We start from the raw sequence: 20,990 nt of genomic DNA, 5'->3' as shown, positions 1-20,990 counted from the left end.
TCTTTTTCATTGTGGTTTATAACTTTATTTTAACTTAATTTTTCAACGGTCTAAAACGTGACAAATCATAAATCAGATTCTTGAAAAATTAATGAAACGACTACAGCAACGTACTTATGGCAAAACACGTATCCTACCATAAAAATTCCTATACATACCCAGAGAATCCTAGTTGAGAGAAAAAACAAAAAACCAAACCGAGAGATGAGAAAAAAGGCAGCTCTAATAGAGAACTAAACCATCAGTCGCTAGATGGAAAAACAAGTTCATTAACGCAAACCCATTAACCAAACCGATCATAATTACTCGGTAACACAGTATTTATAATAACATAATATTTCAAAAGTGTACTTATAAACTCATATCTAATAATGATTAATCAACTAATTAACTCCAGATTCATACCCCCAAGTAACTGCTCCAAACCCTAACGATGGTGAGGACAGAAAGTAACCAAATAGTTGCCCTTAGTACAAGTCGCAATGCTGGTCGGATCATCGTACGCATACGAATACGCCTTCGGACAAGCCGCCTTGAAAATCCTCGAATACGCCGTCGGCTTGCAAGACTGAGGGCTCCCGAAGCTGCCCGTACAGCAGTACCTGGGCGAGTTAAAAGCCGAGCACGCGCTCTTGCAGGCCACCACGCGCCGCCCGTCGCCGGAGCGGACCTGAAGGCTAGCCGGGCACATGACATTGAGGTCGCTTACGCAGCCGGCGTAGCTGCATTTACCGGAGCCCTTGGAGGGCGTTATGGAAATGGCGAGGTTGTAGCCGTCGACGAGGCTGACATCGTAGAAATCCTGGTCGTTTCCGAGGGTGATCTCGGCGAGAGTGGCCGGAGGAGCACCGCCGGCGCCGGCGCAGAAGAGGGATCCACCGCAGTCGCCGGTGGCGCAGCGGCCTCGGCCGTGAGCGTCGAAGGCGCAGCCGTGGCGGCCCCAGAGGCGACCGGACCAGAGAGGTGGGAGGCGGAGTGCGTAGGCCTTGTTGGGGGGCAGCTTGAAGCCGCCGCGGGCGAGGATGGGCTGGCCGGCGCTCGGCTGGATTCCGGGCCACACGGGGTGCTTGCACTTGTTGTAGAGAGTTATGGTGGTTGAGGCGGAGACGACTTGGTGTACTGCAAAAAGGGAGACACAAATAAATGCAAACGTTTGAGAGAAAAAAGTGTACCACTACTGTGATCCCAATGCTAGATATATCTTTGTGTTAGTCTAGCTAAACATGTAAGAAAATATCTCTTGACAATATTTTAGTTTGCATTTTGTTTGTGTGATGGATTAATTTAATTTTCGATTTTTTTTTTCCTTCTCTTTTTAGCTAGCTTTAAATGTGATCTTCATTTTACAGAGAAATATTGTGGAATTCATGTGAGAAAATGGTGGTGAGAAGTAGTGGCCTTTTAGCATTCATCAAACGAAAAGAAAAAGTGGATTTTAGGTCAATGTTGTTGATTTATGTTTGATTTTGTTGTATATAAGAGAATGTGGTTGTGATTTTTGTGTTTTATGTAACAGAGAGTACCTAGAATGTGAGAAAGGAAGAGAGAAGTGAGGAGAAGCTGCGCCTGAGGAATCGCCATGACTGAAGCAGAGAAGTTGTTGGGGGTACAGAGAAAGGACGCCTTGATTTGGACAATGAAGAAGGGGGAGTGTGGGTTATACGGTCTGAGACCTCTTCCCTCTCGGAGAAGAGTGTGGGTAAGGGACTTATATAGACAAAAAAGGAAAGGGGAGTGTTGCTTACCAGCTCTCTCCCTCGTTTTTCAAAAAGAAAAAAAAAAAAAAAAAAAAAAAACTCTTTTTGCATTCATACTTTTATAATTATCCTATGTTGTATCCTATGTTGCTGTAAATTTTCTAATCTAAAAATATATAAAAATCGCATGACCAAAATTAAATAGTATGCAAGGGAAATTGACATAGTAGTTGAGTTATTAGTTAGGGATGATACACTAATGATTTTTCCCTACTTTTAAAAGTTTATTTACGCAAAGATGGTAAATTGTGGACCTAATTTGTGGGGGAGACTATAAGTAATATTCCTTTTCCCACCATCTAATAAAATGTAAATTTTAGAGCAATATTATAAGATACCAATGGTGCTAAACATCACCATCTAATAGAAGGTGAGTCTCATAGCGTGAGACTCACAGATAGAGTCCATCTTCTATTAGATGGTGGTGTTTAACACTAGTGGTGCCCTTAAGCATTTTTCAAAATTTTAGGAGTAAATCACAGAATATGTCCACCTTACCCATTTTAAACGAAGAGATTTGTAAGGAGCTGAAAAATAACTAATCGTATAGCTTTGTTTTTCGGCTGTCAAATTATGTATCATAATCACCAATATATTTGTGTATTTATTTATTTTGATGTTATTGTCCATATTCAATTATCAAAATCGCGTACTTACGAGGTCTTACTATAGAAAAACTAATGAAAAAAAAAATTAGAGCATAAATGATGGAGATATGTATAAGCATTCCTCTTATTTAAGGGGTAATAAGGATCTGCATCCTTTATATAAAAAGATAAATTTTTTTGTGGTCAATTTTTTCTATATATTAACTTATGAAGGGCAGTTATAGGAGAAAGTAAAAGAAATTAAAAATATAGGTTAAAAATAGTATATATTTTTCTAGTTTTATCCAAGCTTTTATAGTTTTTAATAAAAGAATTGTTCATACTATTGGCCAATGAAAATATGCACTTATTTCTATCTCATTTTATCCACCAATATTTAATTGTTCACTCCGACCTTAGTCAAACAATTAAATGATGGTTAAGAGTATTAAACGAGATAAAGCAGTCAAAAAAACAAGTAGCTTTGAAAAAAAAAAAAATTTGAGCAAGAATAAATCTGATTTGAAATCAAAATCAAATTGTATCACTCAGTCCAGATTTTTTTTTCTTTTAGAAAAATTTTCTTTTAAAGATCTTGTTTTTTTTTTTTTTTTTTTTTTTTTAAAAAAATTTTTTTTTAAAAATTTTTTTTTTTTTTTTTTTTTTTTTTTTTTAAATTTATTCCTCTTAAAATGCTTATGATCCATCATCGTGCAACATGTGCTCGTAGATAAACAATTTAACTATAAGAAGGTCATAACTGTAAACCTAGATTATTTAAAAGTAAATATAGAGTTGGGGCACATAAACACTTTTGTGGGGATTTTCTCTAGTATGATAAAAAAAAATTAATTGCGAGTAATTTTTATTTTTTATTATTAAATTTATATCATAAATTGTGTATTTTTAATCTTATATAATTTTAATTATATTCAATCACAAACATACTCCATCCATAGAGAAGTCCTTAAAAATCTATTTTTTATCGAAAAAATAGAGAATTTATAATTAAGAGTTTATGAGTCTAAATTTTTTTTTTTATTCATGATAAATACTCTTTTATTAATATAATTATTTAACTAAAAAAAATTATAAATTAAAAATAAAAGATAAAAATCTTGATTTATCAACTTATGCCTCGTTCACTTCGCGGATTCGAGTTTTTAATTCGAGCTGAGATGTGACATTTTCTGAGAGCGTTTCATTGTAATACAAAAAGTTAATGTGATATTTTTTAAAAATTTTTTACTGTAAAAACTTAAAATTAAAAACTCGAATTGGTAAAATTAACGAGACTTAAGTATTTATTAAAATTACCCCTTTTATTTATAAATTTCCTAAATTTAGAAGGAGTTGGGCCCAAATGGGCTTTGGGTTACAAATTACAGTTCATATTGCGTGTTTTGAGGAAGTGGGAAATAGCAGTGCCTAGTGCTGGATGACAAAGTGCACAACTACCGAGGGAGTGTCAGAGGGTAAGTGGGGAAGACGTTTGTCTGCATCCAAAAGAAAAAAAGAGAGAAGAAAAAAAAAAAGAAATCAGTCACATGTCAAGGGAATCACTCTGCTGCCTCAGTCAGTGACTGATGAGTGGTGGCCTATAAGTCTTTGTTCCCTCCGCCCTTTTTCTCTCTCTGGGAATGTGTCCTCTCCCATTGCTAAGTGCTGAATCATATGTCAGGGACTCTATTGTCAGCTTTGAGCTCTTTAGATTTCTTTCTCTTCACCGACTCGAATTTAAGTGAATATTTACGACCTATCGATTCGTTAATTTAAATTTTTAATTTGAGTTAAGATGTGATATTACATGAAAATTTTTTATTATAATAAAAAAAATAGAACCGCATCTTATTTATTTTATTAATTTAAATTTTATTATATTAAAAAATTCTTAAAAATAGTTCTATTTAACTTTTTTTATAAGAAAATCACATAAAATTATATCTCAATTTAAATTAAAAACTCAAATTAATGAATTAAATGGGCCTTTAAGATATATTTAATTCGTTGATTTGAGTTTTTAATTTAAATTAAGATATAATTTTATGTGAGTACCTTTTATTGTAGCAAAAAAGTTAGATGTGACTGGTGAACTTTTTACTATAATAAAACTCGAATTATAAACTTGAATTGGTAAAATGAACCGGCTTTTAATTCATAGATTCAAAACCATAATTCAAAATTATTTTTAGTTTACACTGTAACAAGCCGCGAACTATGATTTGAACTATCATACCAAACACCCAATTTTTATTCTTTTTACTGATTTGAATTTAGAATTTAAATTGTATTATAGTATAAGTTTTCAGAAATAATCACATTTAATTTTTTTATTACAAAAAAATTCTCATATAAAATCACATCTTAACTTAAATTAAAAACTCAAATCAGTGAACTACACTTTTATTCTTGCCAGAGCGTTGTAGGTCATTTGCAAATTGCAATGTCATTATATGGTAAATACAACTAATAATGTCATCATACGGTAAATCTAGGACTACGACTTAATAAAAATACACAGTAATTAAAATAGGTACATATTTTTTAAAATAAATTACATGTTTTCCTCCTAAATTATAGGTTTTGTCATAAATTATACCTGAATTTTAATTTTAATTTTCCCCCCAAACTTAAGTAACTCTTGCAAATTTTCCTCTTCAATTAAATTTTTGCGTCTCTTATTACTATTGGCTGTCAAGTAAATTAAGGTTTTGTCACAAATTATAACTCTTGCAAATCGATGAACCTCTAAGGTTTTTTAGGCCAAGTAAATTAAGATATAGTTGGTGTAGTAAAAAAAATGACAACTTTTACTGTGTAATTACAATTTTGTGTGACTAAATAAGGAGCTAATAAAGTAATTGTGTACTAAAAATAGTTCAATGACACTCATTATTTATGTGATATATGTTATTTTTGTTAAAAATCTTAACATAAAAGAGTTTTTTTCTTAGTTTTGACATTTTAAGTGATATTTTTTGCTAAAAATTTAGTTGACGGGAAAATTTACAAGAGTTGTTAAAGTTTGAGAGAGAAAAAAGCTAAAATTAAAATTCATGAGCATTTTGTGGCAAGACTTATAGTTCAGGAAGAAAAAGTGTTATTTATCCTTTTATGGATGAAATTTATCATAGTAATGGGTGTTCTTTTCTTCTTTTTTTTTTCATAGGCAGCTGAATATTTTAAAAAGGATAAAATGATAAAAGAAATAAGCATTATAATTTATTTTAAAAGAAATTGTGTATGTGAGAGGAAAATATTGTAATAAAAAAGTTTAGCTTGAATTTTTATAAAAGAAAATATTATAATAATAAACTTGAGTTGTGAAAAAAATAAGATCTAAACAATCTAGAATAGACAATACCATCTGTTTTTTTTTTTTTTTAATACCTTTTGTTTTAGATATTGCTTTCTTAAACCTTTTTCTCTATCCTTAAAGCCTTATCATAGTGTTAGATTTCATTTTAAAATAGACAGTTTATTACTATAAGGATAAAAATTAAGTATTACAAAATATAGGGGTTGCTAGATCAAGAAAGAAATAAATAAAAATTACATAGATCTATATCCTAAGTGGCCACCCAGGAGACACTATGTTTGATATTGAAAACAGTGAACCAACGTTGAAACTCTCATCGGCAACAAAGATTCTAAAATCTAAAGGAACTGTTGTCGTTTAATGAACGTTGCTTAGATCTAAGCAATAGAAAAAAGGATATTCTTTAGCCAAAAAAATAAAAATAAAAAGGGACATTCTTTAGCCGAAAGAGAAAACAATTAAAAAAAAAGTCGTATGAAATGATTTTTTACTCGATTTAAGTTGATAATAATCACAGATCCTTTGCAAACGGACATATTTTAAAAGAAAAAAAAGGTAAAGAAAAGTGATGGAAAAGGGAGAATCTAAGCCATAAGCACTCCATTAAATTACTTTCATTGTCTATGCGAATAAATTTTTGGAAGCTAATTTCAAGTTTTAAACTGCGCAACTGCCGTTGATGTGGGTTGAATTTTAGTCGTTGTAAAAGTTGGTGGTCAAACTTTGTGGGAGACCTGATGAAATCAAAAACTTTTTTTTTGATGAAGGTCATATTTGGAGTTGGTTTTATTTTTTTTTTTCATATTTTTTGAGAAAAAAAATGAGAGAGAAATGACGTTTGACACAATTAAAGATAAAAATAGAAATGAAAATAATTTTTTAATTTAGTGTAAAATGAGATAGAAATAAAAAATAATTTTTTGTCGTTTTTTATTTTTTGTTTCCGTTTTTTCCTCTCTAGATCACAGATAGAGACATTAATAAATTTTTTTATATTAAAAATAATATCTTGATAAAACTACCAAACGCATTTTTAAAAATGATTTCTATCTGAGATTGAAAACGTTTTCATTTTCATTTTCATACAAAAAATAAAATTATTTTTGAACGAATTCTAAACGCACTCAAAAAATTTGTGGCGAGGAAGAAGCTACGTTATGTACTCTAATTTCGATCGTTAATTCCTTTTAAGAGACAGTTTCTTTTCATTATTTAGTAGATGAAAAATTTGAGTAAATGGCAGATCCAAAACCAGAGTTTTCAGTGAAAGATAATCACTGAAGGAGATGAAATTATGAATTGGGGAATGGAGAAAAAAACGTGGATTGTAATAAAAAAAAAATAAACCTCAAAGTTCACAAGTCCTCGTATAATTCTTATTCAGAGAGTTTCCCAAGTTTGCAGTGTAACTCTTTCTCTTCAATAAGAGGTAGACACTAATCTATTGGAGACTGAAATGAAATAAAATGAAAAATTCTTAAAGATACCATCAATAATAAGCATTACAATTAATAAAAAATGAGGTCCATTCGTGAATTTCATGTTATAAGACCCAACTTTTATTATTATGCAGTGCTCAATATTTACCATACCTTGATTTAATGAAATTGGTGGTCTATGACCATTTTTTGTGGAACGACAGAATTCATTGTAATATTTTCATTAAAAAATAAAAAAGAATAAGATATTAAAACAAATAGAATGGTAAGCCTGGGGATAAGTATGAACTGCTATGAGGAAAAGAACGGTGTCGTTCACGAGACTTTAAGGATCTTGGGGAAACTTTAAAATAGAAGGAAGATTTAAGGTCCGTTGAGTTTGCTGGTTCGAGTTTTTAATTCGAGTTAAGATTTGATTTTATATAAGAGTTTTTTGTTATAGTAAAAAGTTAAATGTGACTATTTTTGAAAGCTTTTTACTACAATAAAACTCAAATTCTAAACTTAAATCGGTAAAATAAACGGAGAATTAGACAAAATAATGAATCCGCAAAATAGTATTAAGAGGACATTTGGTTAAAGGATTCAAACCATGTGATTCGAACCATTTTAGATTTACGTGTATTTTTTATGAGAGAAAATACTGTAACGAACCACGAATCATGATTCGAATTAAGGAACGAATCCCGCAAAATAGTATTAAGTTGACGTGGGCATAAAGGAAATTCAGAATCGAGAAACTCACAAAAAAAAAAAAAAAAAAAAAAAAAAAAAAAAAAAAAAAAAAACAGATGATGTGGAAGTAAATAAAGAGGGGGCTTGGCTCAAGAAAATCTATAAAAGCACGTAGGCAAATGGATATTTTCCGCAATTTGACTAAAAAAGAGTTTTTAGTGAGAGAAAGAATCAATTAAGTTGATTTGGAGTTGAGACAGAATTTGACTCTAACAACATGACGACGTCTGTGATAATCCTTCGGTCGAAAAGCTAAGAGCTGAAGCTCGAATGCCGCAAGAGTTATTGGCCCATGTCCCATTGGATTCCCCCATTTGATCACCTAATTCACTTTAGAGTAAACTTTACTAATGCCACAAGAATAAGGGCTAAGGCATGCTAGTGTATTTGGGAAAATACACCAAATAACATTTTTTTTTTTTATAGATACTAATGAATCAAATAGCATATATATATTTCTTAAATGATAGCAATTAATAGCATATTCTCATTTTCCTCTTAAAATAAATATTTTATTTCTAATTTTGCCCTTTCCCACATCTAATCGTGCCAAACCCTAATCTAACATTTACTCACCTTCTCATTCGTATCCTCTCTCTCATTTGTATCTCACTAGTTTTGCAATGTGATCCGCACGTATTGCCATATTAGAGACCCCTAAAGAATTTATTGTTTACTGAATAATGAGAAATTCATTTATACAACCATTTAAGAATTTTAATATTTATTTTAAAAAGAAATGTGTCTAAAGATAGCAATTGACAAAAAAACTAAATAGAGACACATTTGAAGAAAATTATTTTAACCAACTAAAAATAAATAAGAATACATGCACACACAAAAAAAAAAAAAAGTTCCTCCCATAGGAGTAAAGTGAGGAACAATATATTTTTATAAACACACACAAAATTAAAATTTAAAAAAATTCACAAAAAAAAGAAATAATAAGTGGAGGGGCTCCCATATGACATCTCCATAAAAAAGAGCTTGGGCTCTTTTATGCACTGTTAGATTAGATGTATAGAGAAAAAATAAAAGGGATAAGGAGGGAAATAAAATAATTGGTAAAGTGATTAGTAAATTATAACATATTTTTTTAAAAATAGTAAATTTTAGCATAATTTGAAAATTTAAGTTTTAAACATTATTAAAAACCCAAAAATATCTCTAAACCTCATTTTCCACCTCACTCCTCCATCCTAAACATCTATTTTTTAAAAAATAGTAAATTATAGCATATTTTTTAAAATAGGTAGATTATAATCAAGTCCACCATGGCCGGAACCGGCGACCGTATACCATTTTTCAGCAACCAATGATTATTTTTTGGCGATCGTTTAATACTGTATTTATCATTTAATACCGTATTTACTAGTAAATACCATATTTATCCGAAAAGCCGACCACCAACTCTAGCGACCGTTTAACGCTGTTATTATAGGTAAATCGCGACCTCTAGCTATTATTTTCTCTACCGTGATCCGATTCAAGCCCTAGCCGAAGGTCTCCCTACCAGGACCTATTGTCAAGAAGGAGAGAAAATGCTTCAAGCAGGAAATCTAACGCCGGGTTTGACCATGGCGGCTTTGCCCCGTTGTCATGCCGTCGATCTCTTCCGACGAAGAGAGAGAAAAGGAGGGGTGAGAGAGAGAGAAATTGGGAGAGACAGAGGGGGAGAGGCGAATAGACATTAGAGGGGGAGAAAGAGAAATCAGGAGAGAGAGAGAAGGGATGGAGAGATGCGGCTAAGACAAAAGAAAAAATAAATGAAAACCCTATTTAAAAGAGTAAAGTTGGAAAATAACAATTTATTATAGATTCAGAATTTGAAATATACTATAATTTACGACTATTTAAAAAATATGTTATTTACTTTAAACGTCCATATGAAATATGTTATATCATGCATTTTTCCAAAATAAAAAAGGTTATAGGCACAAACAAAAAAGAGAGAGAAGAAAAATAAAAACAAAAGATCAAAAAATTAAAAAATAAAAAAGAGAGAAAGTTAAAAAATTAAAATTAAAAAAGGTGACGTTTACGAGATACAAAATTATAAAAAAAAATTAAGTATTTACATGTAAATATAGTATTTATCAAATATAAAATTAATATAATATTATCCCACAAATCTGAAATTTATCAATTGTTGGATTTCCAAGTAAATCCAGGATTTATAATATGCGGTCAGAATTTTAGGTAAATAAAGTATTTATCAATCCTGATTTTTTTGAGTAAATCCGGTATTTCCGTGTAAATATGATATTTAGTGATTGTTGGCTCTAGCAAGAGGATTTCTTGAAAAATGCAAATTTTTTTTGGTAAATACAGTATTTATTAGTTATTAGAGGTTAAATATGATATTTACCTGTTTCCAGGCATGCAGTCGGATTTTCGTCTACATATGTGTTTCAGGATAAATACAGTATTTACAAATAAATATGGTATTTATTGATCGCCCGTGTCGGTGCCGACGACCCTATTTACCTACAATATTGTATTTATCGGTCGCTAGTGTCGGCGACCATATTTACATGTAAGCATGATATTTACGGTTAAATATGGTATTAATAAGTAAATATGATATTTATTAGTCCTCAATCGCCGGCGCCGATAACTGGCCATGGTGGACCTAACCTAAGGGAGAAGGAGAAAGTTGGAAAAAAGAAAGAGTTGAGGGGTATTTTTATTTTTCTTATGATATTTATCCTAGTCTAAAAAATTGCTTTAATTGACTAACCACTCTATTGAATATGTTATTTCACTCATCCTCCCCTAGTATTTTGTCACTCCAATAAAAGGGTTGAGATTTCAGCCACTACAGAGGACTGGTAAAAAAGATTCAACCAAATGTGTTTCGTGAAATTGCTTCACCGATCCTTTCAAAAATAAATAAATAAATAAAGCTTCACCGATTATCAGAGATTAAGCAACCATATGTCACAAGAATCAACAATGATGATTTGCTGTTGCTGCTAACTAATAGTAGGTAAACAATCGTGTGGGTGATCGGTCTCAGGCATCATAGAGTAATCTACTAGATTTGTTGCGGTAATCTTCCAAATGTCGTAGGAGAAAAACCTACTAGATTATCGCTTGTAATCTACCAAATGTCACCGGAATCAATAGTGAGCACCCTCATCTTCGGTATCCTGTCGCGGAGCTGGTCGTCAGTCGCCAACACAAACTGTTGGAATAATCTACAAAATTACTATACGTAATCTATAAGATTATGTTGCCCTCCGTAGCACAAATCACCACCATCATGGAGTAATATATTATATCATCACGTATAATCTACTTGATCATTTCGTGTCCAAAATTTTTGGGGTGTATTTTGAAATTTGAATCTGGTTTTGAATCAAAATTTTCTTGTGAACTTTTGAAGTTCTCTGAAGTTACGGGTAAAACTTAAAAGTTTGACGACCTTTTGACTACGACGGACGAGCACCAGCAGCAGCTAGGCAGTGGAAACAACTGGGTAGCGGCAATGAAGAGCAGTTTTCGTTCGTTCGTTCGTTCGTTTGTTTGTTTGTTTGTTTGTTTGTTTTTTTGTTTTTTGTTTTGTTTTTGTTTTTGTTTTTGTTTTTTTTGGGAACTTTCTACTTGAGATGTCTAGCTGGGGCCTGGTAATTGGTATAAGCTGTGGAGGTTTTACAATAGTTTTAGGAAATAGAAGGTGATGTAATTGAAAATAATGGGCTAAAGATAACAAATTAGCGGGTTAATCTCATTTATGATTCCTGAACCTTAAGATCATTTTCAATTTATTTCTTAACTTTAAAAACTTCCATTTTAACTTTAGAATTTTGAATTAGTCCTATACTTAACTATATTTTTAAAATTTTTATTAAGAATAGATGGAAAACATGAAGTTAAAGTGAGTCATATGGTAGTTTTTTCAATTGATTTTAATAGAAATTCTGATTAACGGAAAGATCACATGACCAAAATTATCTCATTTTTTTTTTTCAATTTGCATTAAATAGGACTAAATTCAAGATTTAAGAGACAAAATGAGAGCTTCAGATTTCATTGGATAAAATGAAAATCACCTTAATTTTTGAGGAGCACTTTTGTGAATAATATGAGAAATAGTAAATATTAAGATGCCAGATTCGGCGTAAAGCTTGCCCTCTTTTCTTGACCCCATATCATGAAGCACTAAACGAATAGAATCCTAACCCCATTGATTGATGAAAACAACTGTGAAAAAAATAGGTGATGTGTTTCTAACGGACTATTAAATTAAAATCTTACTTAAATTGGATTGTCATTATTGAGTGTAGTAGTAGTAAGGATTGTTCACCTAAAAGATTGGGTTTAATTAATAAGTTATTAATCTTGTTAAACAAAAATAGAAATAAAGGGGATTTGGATCTTAAACGAAACTAAAGAAAATTAAAGCAAAATTTGAAATTAAGAAGAAATCAATAACTTATAAACGACCGGTCAAAGGATTATTCGCCACTATAAGACAATGGAATTATGATGAACACGCAATATTATCTCTAATTTCTTATTAAAACTATCAAACTGTAGATAACAATAAACTCTGTTAGCCCAATCTTTCCTTAATTTTCTTTCCCTCAACAACCTAGAATAGGCTCCCTAGATTCAATCCAGCAGAAACATTAGGATAAGAAAGATAGGTTGATCTAGGCAATAAACACACAAGTTCAGATTATTTAACTTAGGTTATGTTCTACATGTAATCAAACAAAAGCCTCTTGCAATTATTGACCAGGATTCACAACTTAGGATTAGAAAATCAGGAAAATTAAGTATCAAAAATTCCTATTCTAGCAATAGGTAATTTTCAAGTCCTATTTAGTTAGCTACCCAAAGAAAACAAGAAGGATAAATTTTATTTTTACCCCCTGAACTTTAGTCTCTTTGTCACTCCCCGAACTTTAGAAATTAGTTTGCGCACATTGAACTTTGAAAAGTTATTAACTTTGCCCCTTCCGTTTATTTGACTAACAGATTTGATGACGTGATAATTATTAGAGGGGTAGTTTTTGCCCCTTCCGTTTATTTGAAAAGTAAATTTTTTTTTTTAGAAAAACCTTAGTCCTATTAATCTCTAAAAAGTGCATATCAAAACACAATTGCCCATGTGCCCCCCTAAATTTTTTTAAAATTCCTTTTAGTTGTAAGAATTTGTGTGTAGGCCCCACCCCCCGTAAAAATTGAAAATTTATGAAGCCTAACCCTCATTAAGCCCAATAAACATTCTCACTTAGCAAAGAAAAAATAGAGAATTTATCCTTAAGAGTGCATGAGTCTGGATCTTTATTCTTTATTTTTAATAAATATTATTTTATTAGTGTAATTATTTAACTAAAAATATTATAAATTAAGAATAAATGATAAAAATTATGAGGATATTTCTCAAGAAAAACCCTTAACTAAAGCAAGCAACAGGCCCAATGAATATTTAGGCTCACAATTTAGCCAAATCTCAATCCCTCTTCAGTTATTAAGTTAAAAGGAAATGAAAAAAACTCTGCACATTCTTCTCCCCTTTTTTACTTTTTTTTTTTTTATGATGAATGATAATGATATTAGAAGAGCTTAGTCACGTGCACGTAATCAAAGAATTTTAAAAAAGCAAATTTGAAGTTGTTCACATAAAAATAGCAAAAAGGGAGAAAAAAGAAAAAGAAAATCGTTCAAGTTCAAAAAAGATATATATTATCCGGTTCAAGTTTAAAAAGTAATAAAAAATGAAAGAAAAGAAAAAAAAATCCGTGGAGGAGAAAAGATTCAGCTGGAAAATTTTTTAATAGGTTTAAATGAAAATATTTCCCAAAAAAAAAAAAAACAGAAAGTAAACCTTCTTCATAACTGTCTTTAGATGTGGAAAAATATGTGGTGTACATAAAAGGAGTGTACATAAGGGTATTTATAGAACTTGGAGAGATTTTAAAAAGGTTATAATTTTAGATTTTAAATATATTGGGGTGTTTTAATAAAATCGTGGGATGCCAATAAAATTTTCCTAAGTTAAAAAGAAAAGAAAAATAAATAAAAGGAATGGGTTAATCGTGGAGGACAAGAAAAGTGAATTGGGAAAGTTGAAACCCATTTACCTTTCCCATCCATTCAATTGATGCCAAGACAGACCAATCACACCAATTTACCAACAAAAAAAGGAAGAAAAAAGCGGCCTATTGAATCATAATTCATACCGGTGGACTAACTACAACCTTCATAGGTAATTTTCGCCATAACCCATAAACTTTAACCTTCATAAGTACTTTTTTTTTTCCCCCTTGAATCATAATTTATAAAACTAGAATTGCAGACTAACTTCATAAATGATTCTTATTTCTTGAATCTTATATTGCCTTTTTTCTTTCTTTTATTTTTTATTTTATTTTTGCTTGAGTCATAATTCATAGAACTACAATTGTTGACTAACTTGATAGATGGTTCATATTTCTTGAATCTTTTATAGTTATATTGCCATTTTTTTTTTCTTTTTTGCTTGAATCAGTATTCAGATAACTAATATTATAGAATAACTTCATCATTGATTCATATTTATTTACTCTTATATTGCAATTAAGTAGAAATTGATACCTATTATCAAGCATTGATGTTTTTTGGTCTTTATACATTATACATATACATCATACAAGATTGTTATAAAACAATACTTGATTTTTGTAAATAGTTATGTGGAGAATCGACACATTCTTTAAACGAAAGTTAGAGTCCCCATTTCCTGAAGGAAAAAATGATAAAAGTGCAAAATTGACTAGTATGGAAAAAGATATCGGTGACCTTCCTACAGATCCCGGTCTAAGAATTCCAATTGTGGAGTATGATTCTAATGTTTGAGTAGTAAGAGCTGATATTTATGTATTCTAGTATTTTTTATAGGTCGATGCCTTCCTTGAAATAAAATCCTAACTCCGCATAGACATGTTATGATTTGCATCTCATGCTGGAGCAAAATTTTGTCCAATACTTTACCAACGTCTCTAGACCAGAAATTTGAATTAAATAAACGAGTAATCTAAGAAAATTGGATGAACACTCTAAGAACACATTTGACCTCCAAAAAAGTAACAAGAACAAATGAAGACAATCACAAGGCAATTGTATATTCAGAAATGAGTGCGTGTGCCTTTCCCTCTAAAATTGAGAGAATTTATGGTACATTAGGATTGAGGGAGTTTAATTCTCTCATTAATTCACGAGTTTATTCTCTCGTAATTACAATGACACTCTTCACCTTTTTGTGAGTTAAAACTGATAAAATAATCAATGAGAATTAACTTTCAATCATTTAATGTCTTCAATTGGCATCGGTTACTTCACTTGATGACATCACTTGACCTTCGAACTTTCGGCTAAGAGAACTTGGGCTCAAGCGAGCTTGGGCTCAGGAGAGCTTGGGCTCAGGAGAGTTTCGGCTCAGGAGAGATTGGCTTTAGGCGAGCTTGAGCTAAAGAGAGATTGACCTCAGACGAGACTGGCCTCAGGCGACATTAGGCTCAGGCGAGATTGGGCTCGGACGGCATTAGGCTCAGACGGGCTTGTGCTCAGGCGAGCTTGAGCTCAGAAGTGATTGGGCTCAGAAAAGCTTTAGACTCGGAATTAATTGCGCCTTTGATGCTTCCAAAAATACTGCCCAACATCTCATATTATGATGAAAGTAGGTCCAGAAAGGAAATTTCATTAAGTCAAAGATCTAATTAACGGCGTCATGATTAGAAGGCTTGTACCGGGATAAAGATTTCCCATTATGTGCACTGGGCCAAATGTTGCCCCAAAGGATGGTGCCAATACAAAGATTGCTTGTTATTAATGTTGTCCAGGTAGGTTAAGGAATATAAAGCTTACGGTATTCATGTTTCTTCTCATTCTTGTCGATTTAGGTGCATTGTTTCATGCTTGATATGGTTCTCTGGGATGGTTTCTTAAACACAAAACTTTTTTGTTTCAATGATTGCAGTTGGGCTGTTCTCTCAAGCGGTTGTGGTTTGGTTTTTTTTTTTTTTTTTTTTTTTTTTTTTTTTTTTTTTTTTTTTAAGCATTTCCTCTTTTGAAAAAAGTAAACATGCAATCTTTTATTTTTCCAGGATTTTCTCTTTGAGTTTTTCTAAATTATAGAGAGCTTTAACGAGGTGATCTGTCGTAAATTAAGTTATCCAGAGGTTTCTTAAATCATATTTTCTCATTAATTTATTTTACTTTTTTTTTCCCTAGCAATTTCTAATACTTATTATATCTTCTCACATCATTTACTTGAAAAAAACAAGAACATAAGAAAAGTTTAGAAACCAATGGAATTACTAAAAATTTGGTAAACAAATGAATTAATGAATTTCTTTGTATGTACGTATAATGTTCTGTAATATACAGTTTATCACATATCGGTACATGCCATGCACGACAAGGAGTAGGAGGCGGTTCACACACACACACACACACAGAGATATATATATATATATATATATATATAGGTAGCTAGGATCGCTAGCTAGTTTTGTAGTAGATATATCGATGTCAACCATGTTTAGGCGTGAAAAGATAATAATCCCTAGCTTTTGCTCCTTAACATTTGTGTCCAATGAAGGATAGCCTACATGATCTTCTGGACAGTTTCGATCCACTCTTCCTTGGAAAATACATTGCTGCGTTTGGTTATTTGTTTCGGCTCCTGGGTTTTAGTTTGCAATGCACTTTTTTGCTTTCCATTTATGGGAAATATATTCTTGTGGTAACTATGGTTAGAATATTGTTTCCCGAGGATTAATTGAATGGACTGTACAAGCTCACATGCCTCTCACACGCATATGATCATATGCTAAATATGTAACAAAAGAACAAAATATCTCTCTAACCTAAATCCTTTGTCACTTCAACATCAGCCTTTTGCATCTAACCCCATTTCCAGATTCCTTATATCAACATCAAACTCTCACCTCTCATTCTATTTTCGAATCCCTTTCTTGAAACTCTCCCCTTCTCTCTCTCTCTCCCTCTCTAGATCTCTCGTCAACTTAAGGCACCAAAATGACATAGCCAGTTACTCAAACAAGACATATACCTGTCACGATATATAACCTTCTGCGTAATATGCTTTAACATATTAGCTTTTTCATTGATATGTTCCACCAACATGGTCCAAATGCATTTTAAGGCAAACCCTTCTTTTTCATTCCCACATATACCATTGTCACCACTTCCACGAAATGTAAACATCAAAACGAAAACAACAAAAGATATAAATATAAATATAAAAAAGGTCACGTTTTCCAACGATACTACAAACGTTTGCTGATCAGCTAGATCAGTTCTTCAATGGAAGGAACTCGAAGAACTGGGAAGGCATTGTCATGACGCCTGCGTTCATGGCCGAAACCGATAAAATTTGACCCTCTTTCTCACTTCCATTGTCATCTCCACTTCTAAGTGGAAATAGTTCAAGGGTTTGGGATTCCTCACTGCAATTATTATTGTAATCTTCTTCTTCAGAGTTGACTTTAGAACTGCTTAAGTAGTTATAACCATTATTAATAAGGCCATTCTCTGATCTGTAAGCTGGCGTGATGAAGATGCTTAGATCATTTGTAGAGGTCTTAAGGAGCCTTTGGTCCATTGTTGAGCTGATAACTGAGGCTGTTGTTCTGCTTCTTCTTGTTGTTGTAGTAGTAGTGGTGGTGGTGTTAGTAATATTAGGGAGGTTGGTCGGAAGAGAAGTATGGGGATGAGGACAAGACAACTGCATCATCTGCCACGTGGCATTCCTTTCAACAAAGTTGTTCCTTTTATGCTGCAAGTGCAATTCCCCTTCTCCCAATTGGATCCACCCATCTGTCCTTATACATGACTCTGCACCCTGGCCCACTACTCCTGCTTTTGCTGCTCCTGCTGCCCTTTGTATTGAAACATGAGATTCCTGCAAATTTTCAAAACATTTTTTTTTTCTTCTTCTTTACTTTTCAATGACATGCAAAAAACATGAACATCCCCAAAAAAAAAAAAAAAAAAAAAAAAAAAAAATTGTTAAAGGGCACCCCATATTTTGTGTGGTGACAGCTAAAGGCTCTGATTGTGTGAATTTAAAGAGTAGTGTATTGTAGATTGGTAGGGCTAGGATTGTCTTTCTACTATATGGGTGCTCATTTCTATAGAATCTTTTACTTGGGTGCTCGAATCAAGATTATTGGCCGAAATGAATGGCATGAATGTCTATATAGCATGCACAACACCCTAAACCCCTCAGCCAAGTTTCATAACAGCAGCCCCGACAGAAAGGAAGGAGTGCAGCTTTTAGACCCTTTTCATTTCCCAACAAACAATGCTTTTGTTGTTGGCAATTCCCTTTTCATTTACAGGATGATGATGATATGTATGTTCGAATATGTTTGTTTGTTTTTTTTAACTTTTTGAATCTTAACACGGCCTAAAGATGATGATTATCACATAATAATCATAAGCAGATTAACCCTGCTAATTGCCTTTCTTTTAATAGACTTTTTAAGTTGAAAAATGAGGATTTATTTTTATTTATTATTCTATGGATGAGAAAGACAAAAGACAGATATATGAAGATAGGAATTAGACCTCTGCAAGAGTACTGCAGTTCGTAGGGGGTGCCCAGTTCTTGGTCTGTTCAACTTCAAACACTGTCCTACTTGCTCCTGTAGACAAAAAGAAAAACAAAAAGAATACAACTTTTACATCTCAAGGAACAATTGGAATAATGGAACAAAAAAGCAAATACCGAAACCAAACACCTATAACAACAAAACGGAATCGAAAAGGCCAACCAAATCAAACAAAACTCACTCTTTACTTTATGCTCTAATATTATAACGTGAACTTTTGTTGTGACTATGCCAAAAGAATGATTAGAATATTAGTTATTCTTCATATTTTTTTATACAGAAATGCTTCACATATAACAATATTAGATCATATGATCATGCACTTTTATATGATATAGTAGTAATCATTATCCAAGATACTATTAACGTTTTCTTAACAAATCCGTTTGTCTTATTATTATTATTATTATTTTACCTAATTCTTTATTCTTTTCGGGCATGTCGAGCTCTCGATCCTCTGGAGTTGATTCCATCTGACGGCGGCGCTTCTGCCTCTCTCTGGCCTTATGATTTTGAAACCAATAAAACACGTTCTTCCCTTCAATCTTTCCATATCTCCGAAGCTGAGCCGTGATGTGCTGAATTTGCTCAGCCGACGGCGTCCGAGTCCCTCGCCGGTAGAGATCTTCCAGAGCCCTCAGCTGCTCCGGCGTCGGATTCCACCGTGAGCTCACCACCACTTGTGGACTTGTATTAAACTCTCTCTTGTTTTGCTCAGCCACAGTCGCTGCAAAGTTTACGCTAACAATCTCATAAAACTGCTCGAAATATATGAAAGAGAAGAAATTAAAGGCAGAAATACACATTCAATGAGAGAAATAACGCGTACCCAGATGGTGATATTGAGCAAAGAAATCGGCAGAGCCCTGAATACGGCTTAAGCATGGAGGGTTTGAAGTTGGAGTGTTGTTAGTAGAAGGCAAAGGCCTTGGAATGAGAGGACGAACCTTCCGAGTAGTACTGTTGAATGAGTCGTGCAGGTTCAGCTCAGCTCCGTCGTTATAGCCCATCATCCACATGATTTTTTTCTTCACCACACAAAAGTTTTTTGCTGCTCTCTTCACCACACAAAGTTACAAACAACAAAAGTACCACTACTACTACTATACTGGTACTACTACTAGCTAGGGTTATGGTTACTGTGTTTTGATATGATATATATAGGCACGAAAAGAGGGAATATTGAGAGCATGCAAGAGAAATGAAAAGTGTATATATAGATATATATATATATATATATATATATGTAGATAAGGTTTATATATAGAAGGGTTGGTGTTGAGATGCTATTGATGATGAAGTGTAATAGCTAGCTGTTGTTGAAAAATGGGGTTAGTTGGAGCTGAAACAGTGAAGTGATATTAGAGTTTGAGACATTCGGAGGTAGGGATTGTTGTGTAGTACTATTCTTCAGAAAGAGAGAGAGAGAGAGAGAGGGGAGAGAGAGAAGGGAATGAGAGCTACAATGGTGTGTAGGTTTAATACTTGGAAGAAAGTGAGGAAAACATGAGGTTGACTAGCGAGGCTATATTCGGGAGAGAGAATTTAGAGGAAAGAGAGAGAAGAGTGTGAATGTGTGGAAGACAAAGGAAAAAGAGAGGAAAAAAGCAAATTAAGATAGCTGAGAGAGGGAGAGAGAGAGAGAGAGAGAGAGAGAGAGAGGAGGAAGCGTGGAATTCTGGGAGGTTTTTGGGAGTAGCAAATGAAAAACGACGTGACGATCATGAGGGTTATCATAAGCCTCATCAGTCATCACTATTCACAACTTTCTCTCTCTCTCTCTCTCTTTCTCTACCCCTTCTCTCATTTATTGTTCTCCTCACGTCTCGTGCCTTTCACACTTATTCTAAATCCAAACTGCCTTTCTCTCTCTCTCTCTCACCCCTTTTTCACTTGTTCATATACTTACAACACATGAGTCCATTCCATGCACCATTTGCTACATTACACTGCATTGCACCCCACTTCTTATTAATTTCTCTCTGCAGAGATTTATTGTACGGATTTCTCTTGTTTCTCTCATATATATCACTCTTTTACCCTTTCTTCACATATATGCCCAAACATGTACATGAGATTTTCACGTACACATATATCCAAAGTTTCTCATTGTCCGATCCCACAACAATACATGTTATGTGATAGATATGTATGTTGTCCTTTTAGCTGTCTAGCAAGGATTTTTGCATATAGGTACAGTTTGCAATAAAATGGTATATTACACTTTTACGTGATACCAATTTTACTGTGTCTCGTTTGGACTTTTCGTTCCCTGCCTCTTTTCTGTTTATAATAAATTTAAAATTTTTAGGTCCCATCTCCGTATCCATATCCTGGCCGGCATACAGGTCTCTCTCTCTCTCTACTCTCTCTCTCTCTCTCTTTCATGAATTGAAGAAGATGTGCAATATAGCCCCTTGGTCATTATGATGGAATGACTCAATTCTCGAGTGAGACTGTACATCTGTCCAATCCAGAATTTAGAAAGACATAATTGCTTAATTATTTCTAGCCTTTTGTTG

At 32.9% G+C, this 20,990-nt stretch overlaps 2 protein-coding genes across 2 annotated transcripts; both read right to left on the bottom strand.

The window, feature by feature from the left end:
* Nucleotides 1-226: 226 nt before the first annotated feature.
* LOC21400382 (thaumatin-like protein) lies at nucleotides 227-1,696 on the bottom strand. Its single transcript, XM_010099267.2, has 2 exons — nucleotides 1,524-1,696; nucleotides 227-1,119 (listed from the first exon to the last, which is right to left on the bottom strand). Exons 1-2 carry the CDS (start codon nucleotides 1,579-1,581, stop codon nucleotides 428-430), a joined length of 750 nt encoding a protein of 249 aa, XP_010097569.1. The 5' UTR covers nucleotides 1,582-1,696; the 3' UTR covers nucleotides 227-427.
* Nucleotides 1,697-16,926: 15,230 nt separating this feature from the next.
* LOC21400381 (WUSCHEL-related homeobox 1) lies at nucleotides 16,927-19,678 on the bottom strand. Its single transcript, XM_010099266.2, has 4 exons — nucleotides 19,298-19,678; nucleotides 18,884-19,195; nucleotides 18,425-18,501; nucleotides 16,927-17,756 (listed from the first exon to the last, which is right to left on the bottom strand). Exons 1-4 carry the CDS (start codon nucleotides 19,485-19,487, stop codon nucleotides 17,148-17,150), a joined length of 1,188 nt encoding a protein of 395 aa, XP_010097568.1. The 5' UTR covers nucleotides 19,488-19,678; the 3' UTR covers nucleotides 16,927-17,147.
* Nucleotides 19,679-20,990: the final 1,312 nt, after the last annotated feature.

The sequence above is a fragment of the Morus notabilis genome, unplaced genomic scaffold (genome assembly GCF_000414095.1).
Source record: "Morus notabilis unplaced genomic scaffold, ASM41409v2 Scaffold884, whole genome shotgun sequence".
NCBI classification, from domain to species: Eukaryota; Viridiplantae; Streptophyta; class Magnoliopsida; order Rosales; family Moraceae; genus Morus; species Morus notabilis.
The sequence above is the reverse complement of the archived record's forward strand: the minus strand, read 5'-3'. Positions and strand labels throughout refer to the sequence as shown.

Coding starts and splice junctions, on each gene's coding strand:
- LOC21400381 (XM_010099266.2), bottom strand. CDS start 19,487: ATGTGGATGATGGGCTATAACGACGGAGCTGAGCTGAACCTGCACGAC. Junction 19,196..19,297: donor TGCTCAATATCACCATCTGG/GTACGCGTTATT, acceptor TAAACTTTGCAG/CGACTGTGGCTGAGCAAAAC. Junction 17,757..18,424: donor ACTGCAGTACTCTTGCAGAG/GTCTAATTCCTA, acceptor GAAAATTTGCAG/GAATCTCATGTTTCAATACA.
- LOC21400382 (XM_010099267.2), bottom strand. CDS start 1,581: ATGGCGATTCCTCAGGCGCAGCTTCTCCTCACTTCTCTCTTCCTTTCT. Junction 1,120..1,523: donor CTTCCTTTCTCACATTCTAG/GTACTCTCTGTT, acceptor CCCTTTTTGCAG/TACACCAAGTCGTCTCCGCC.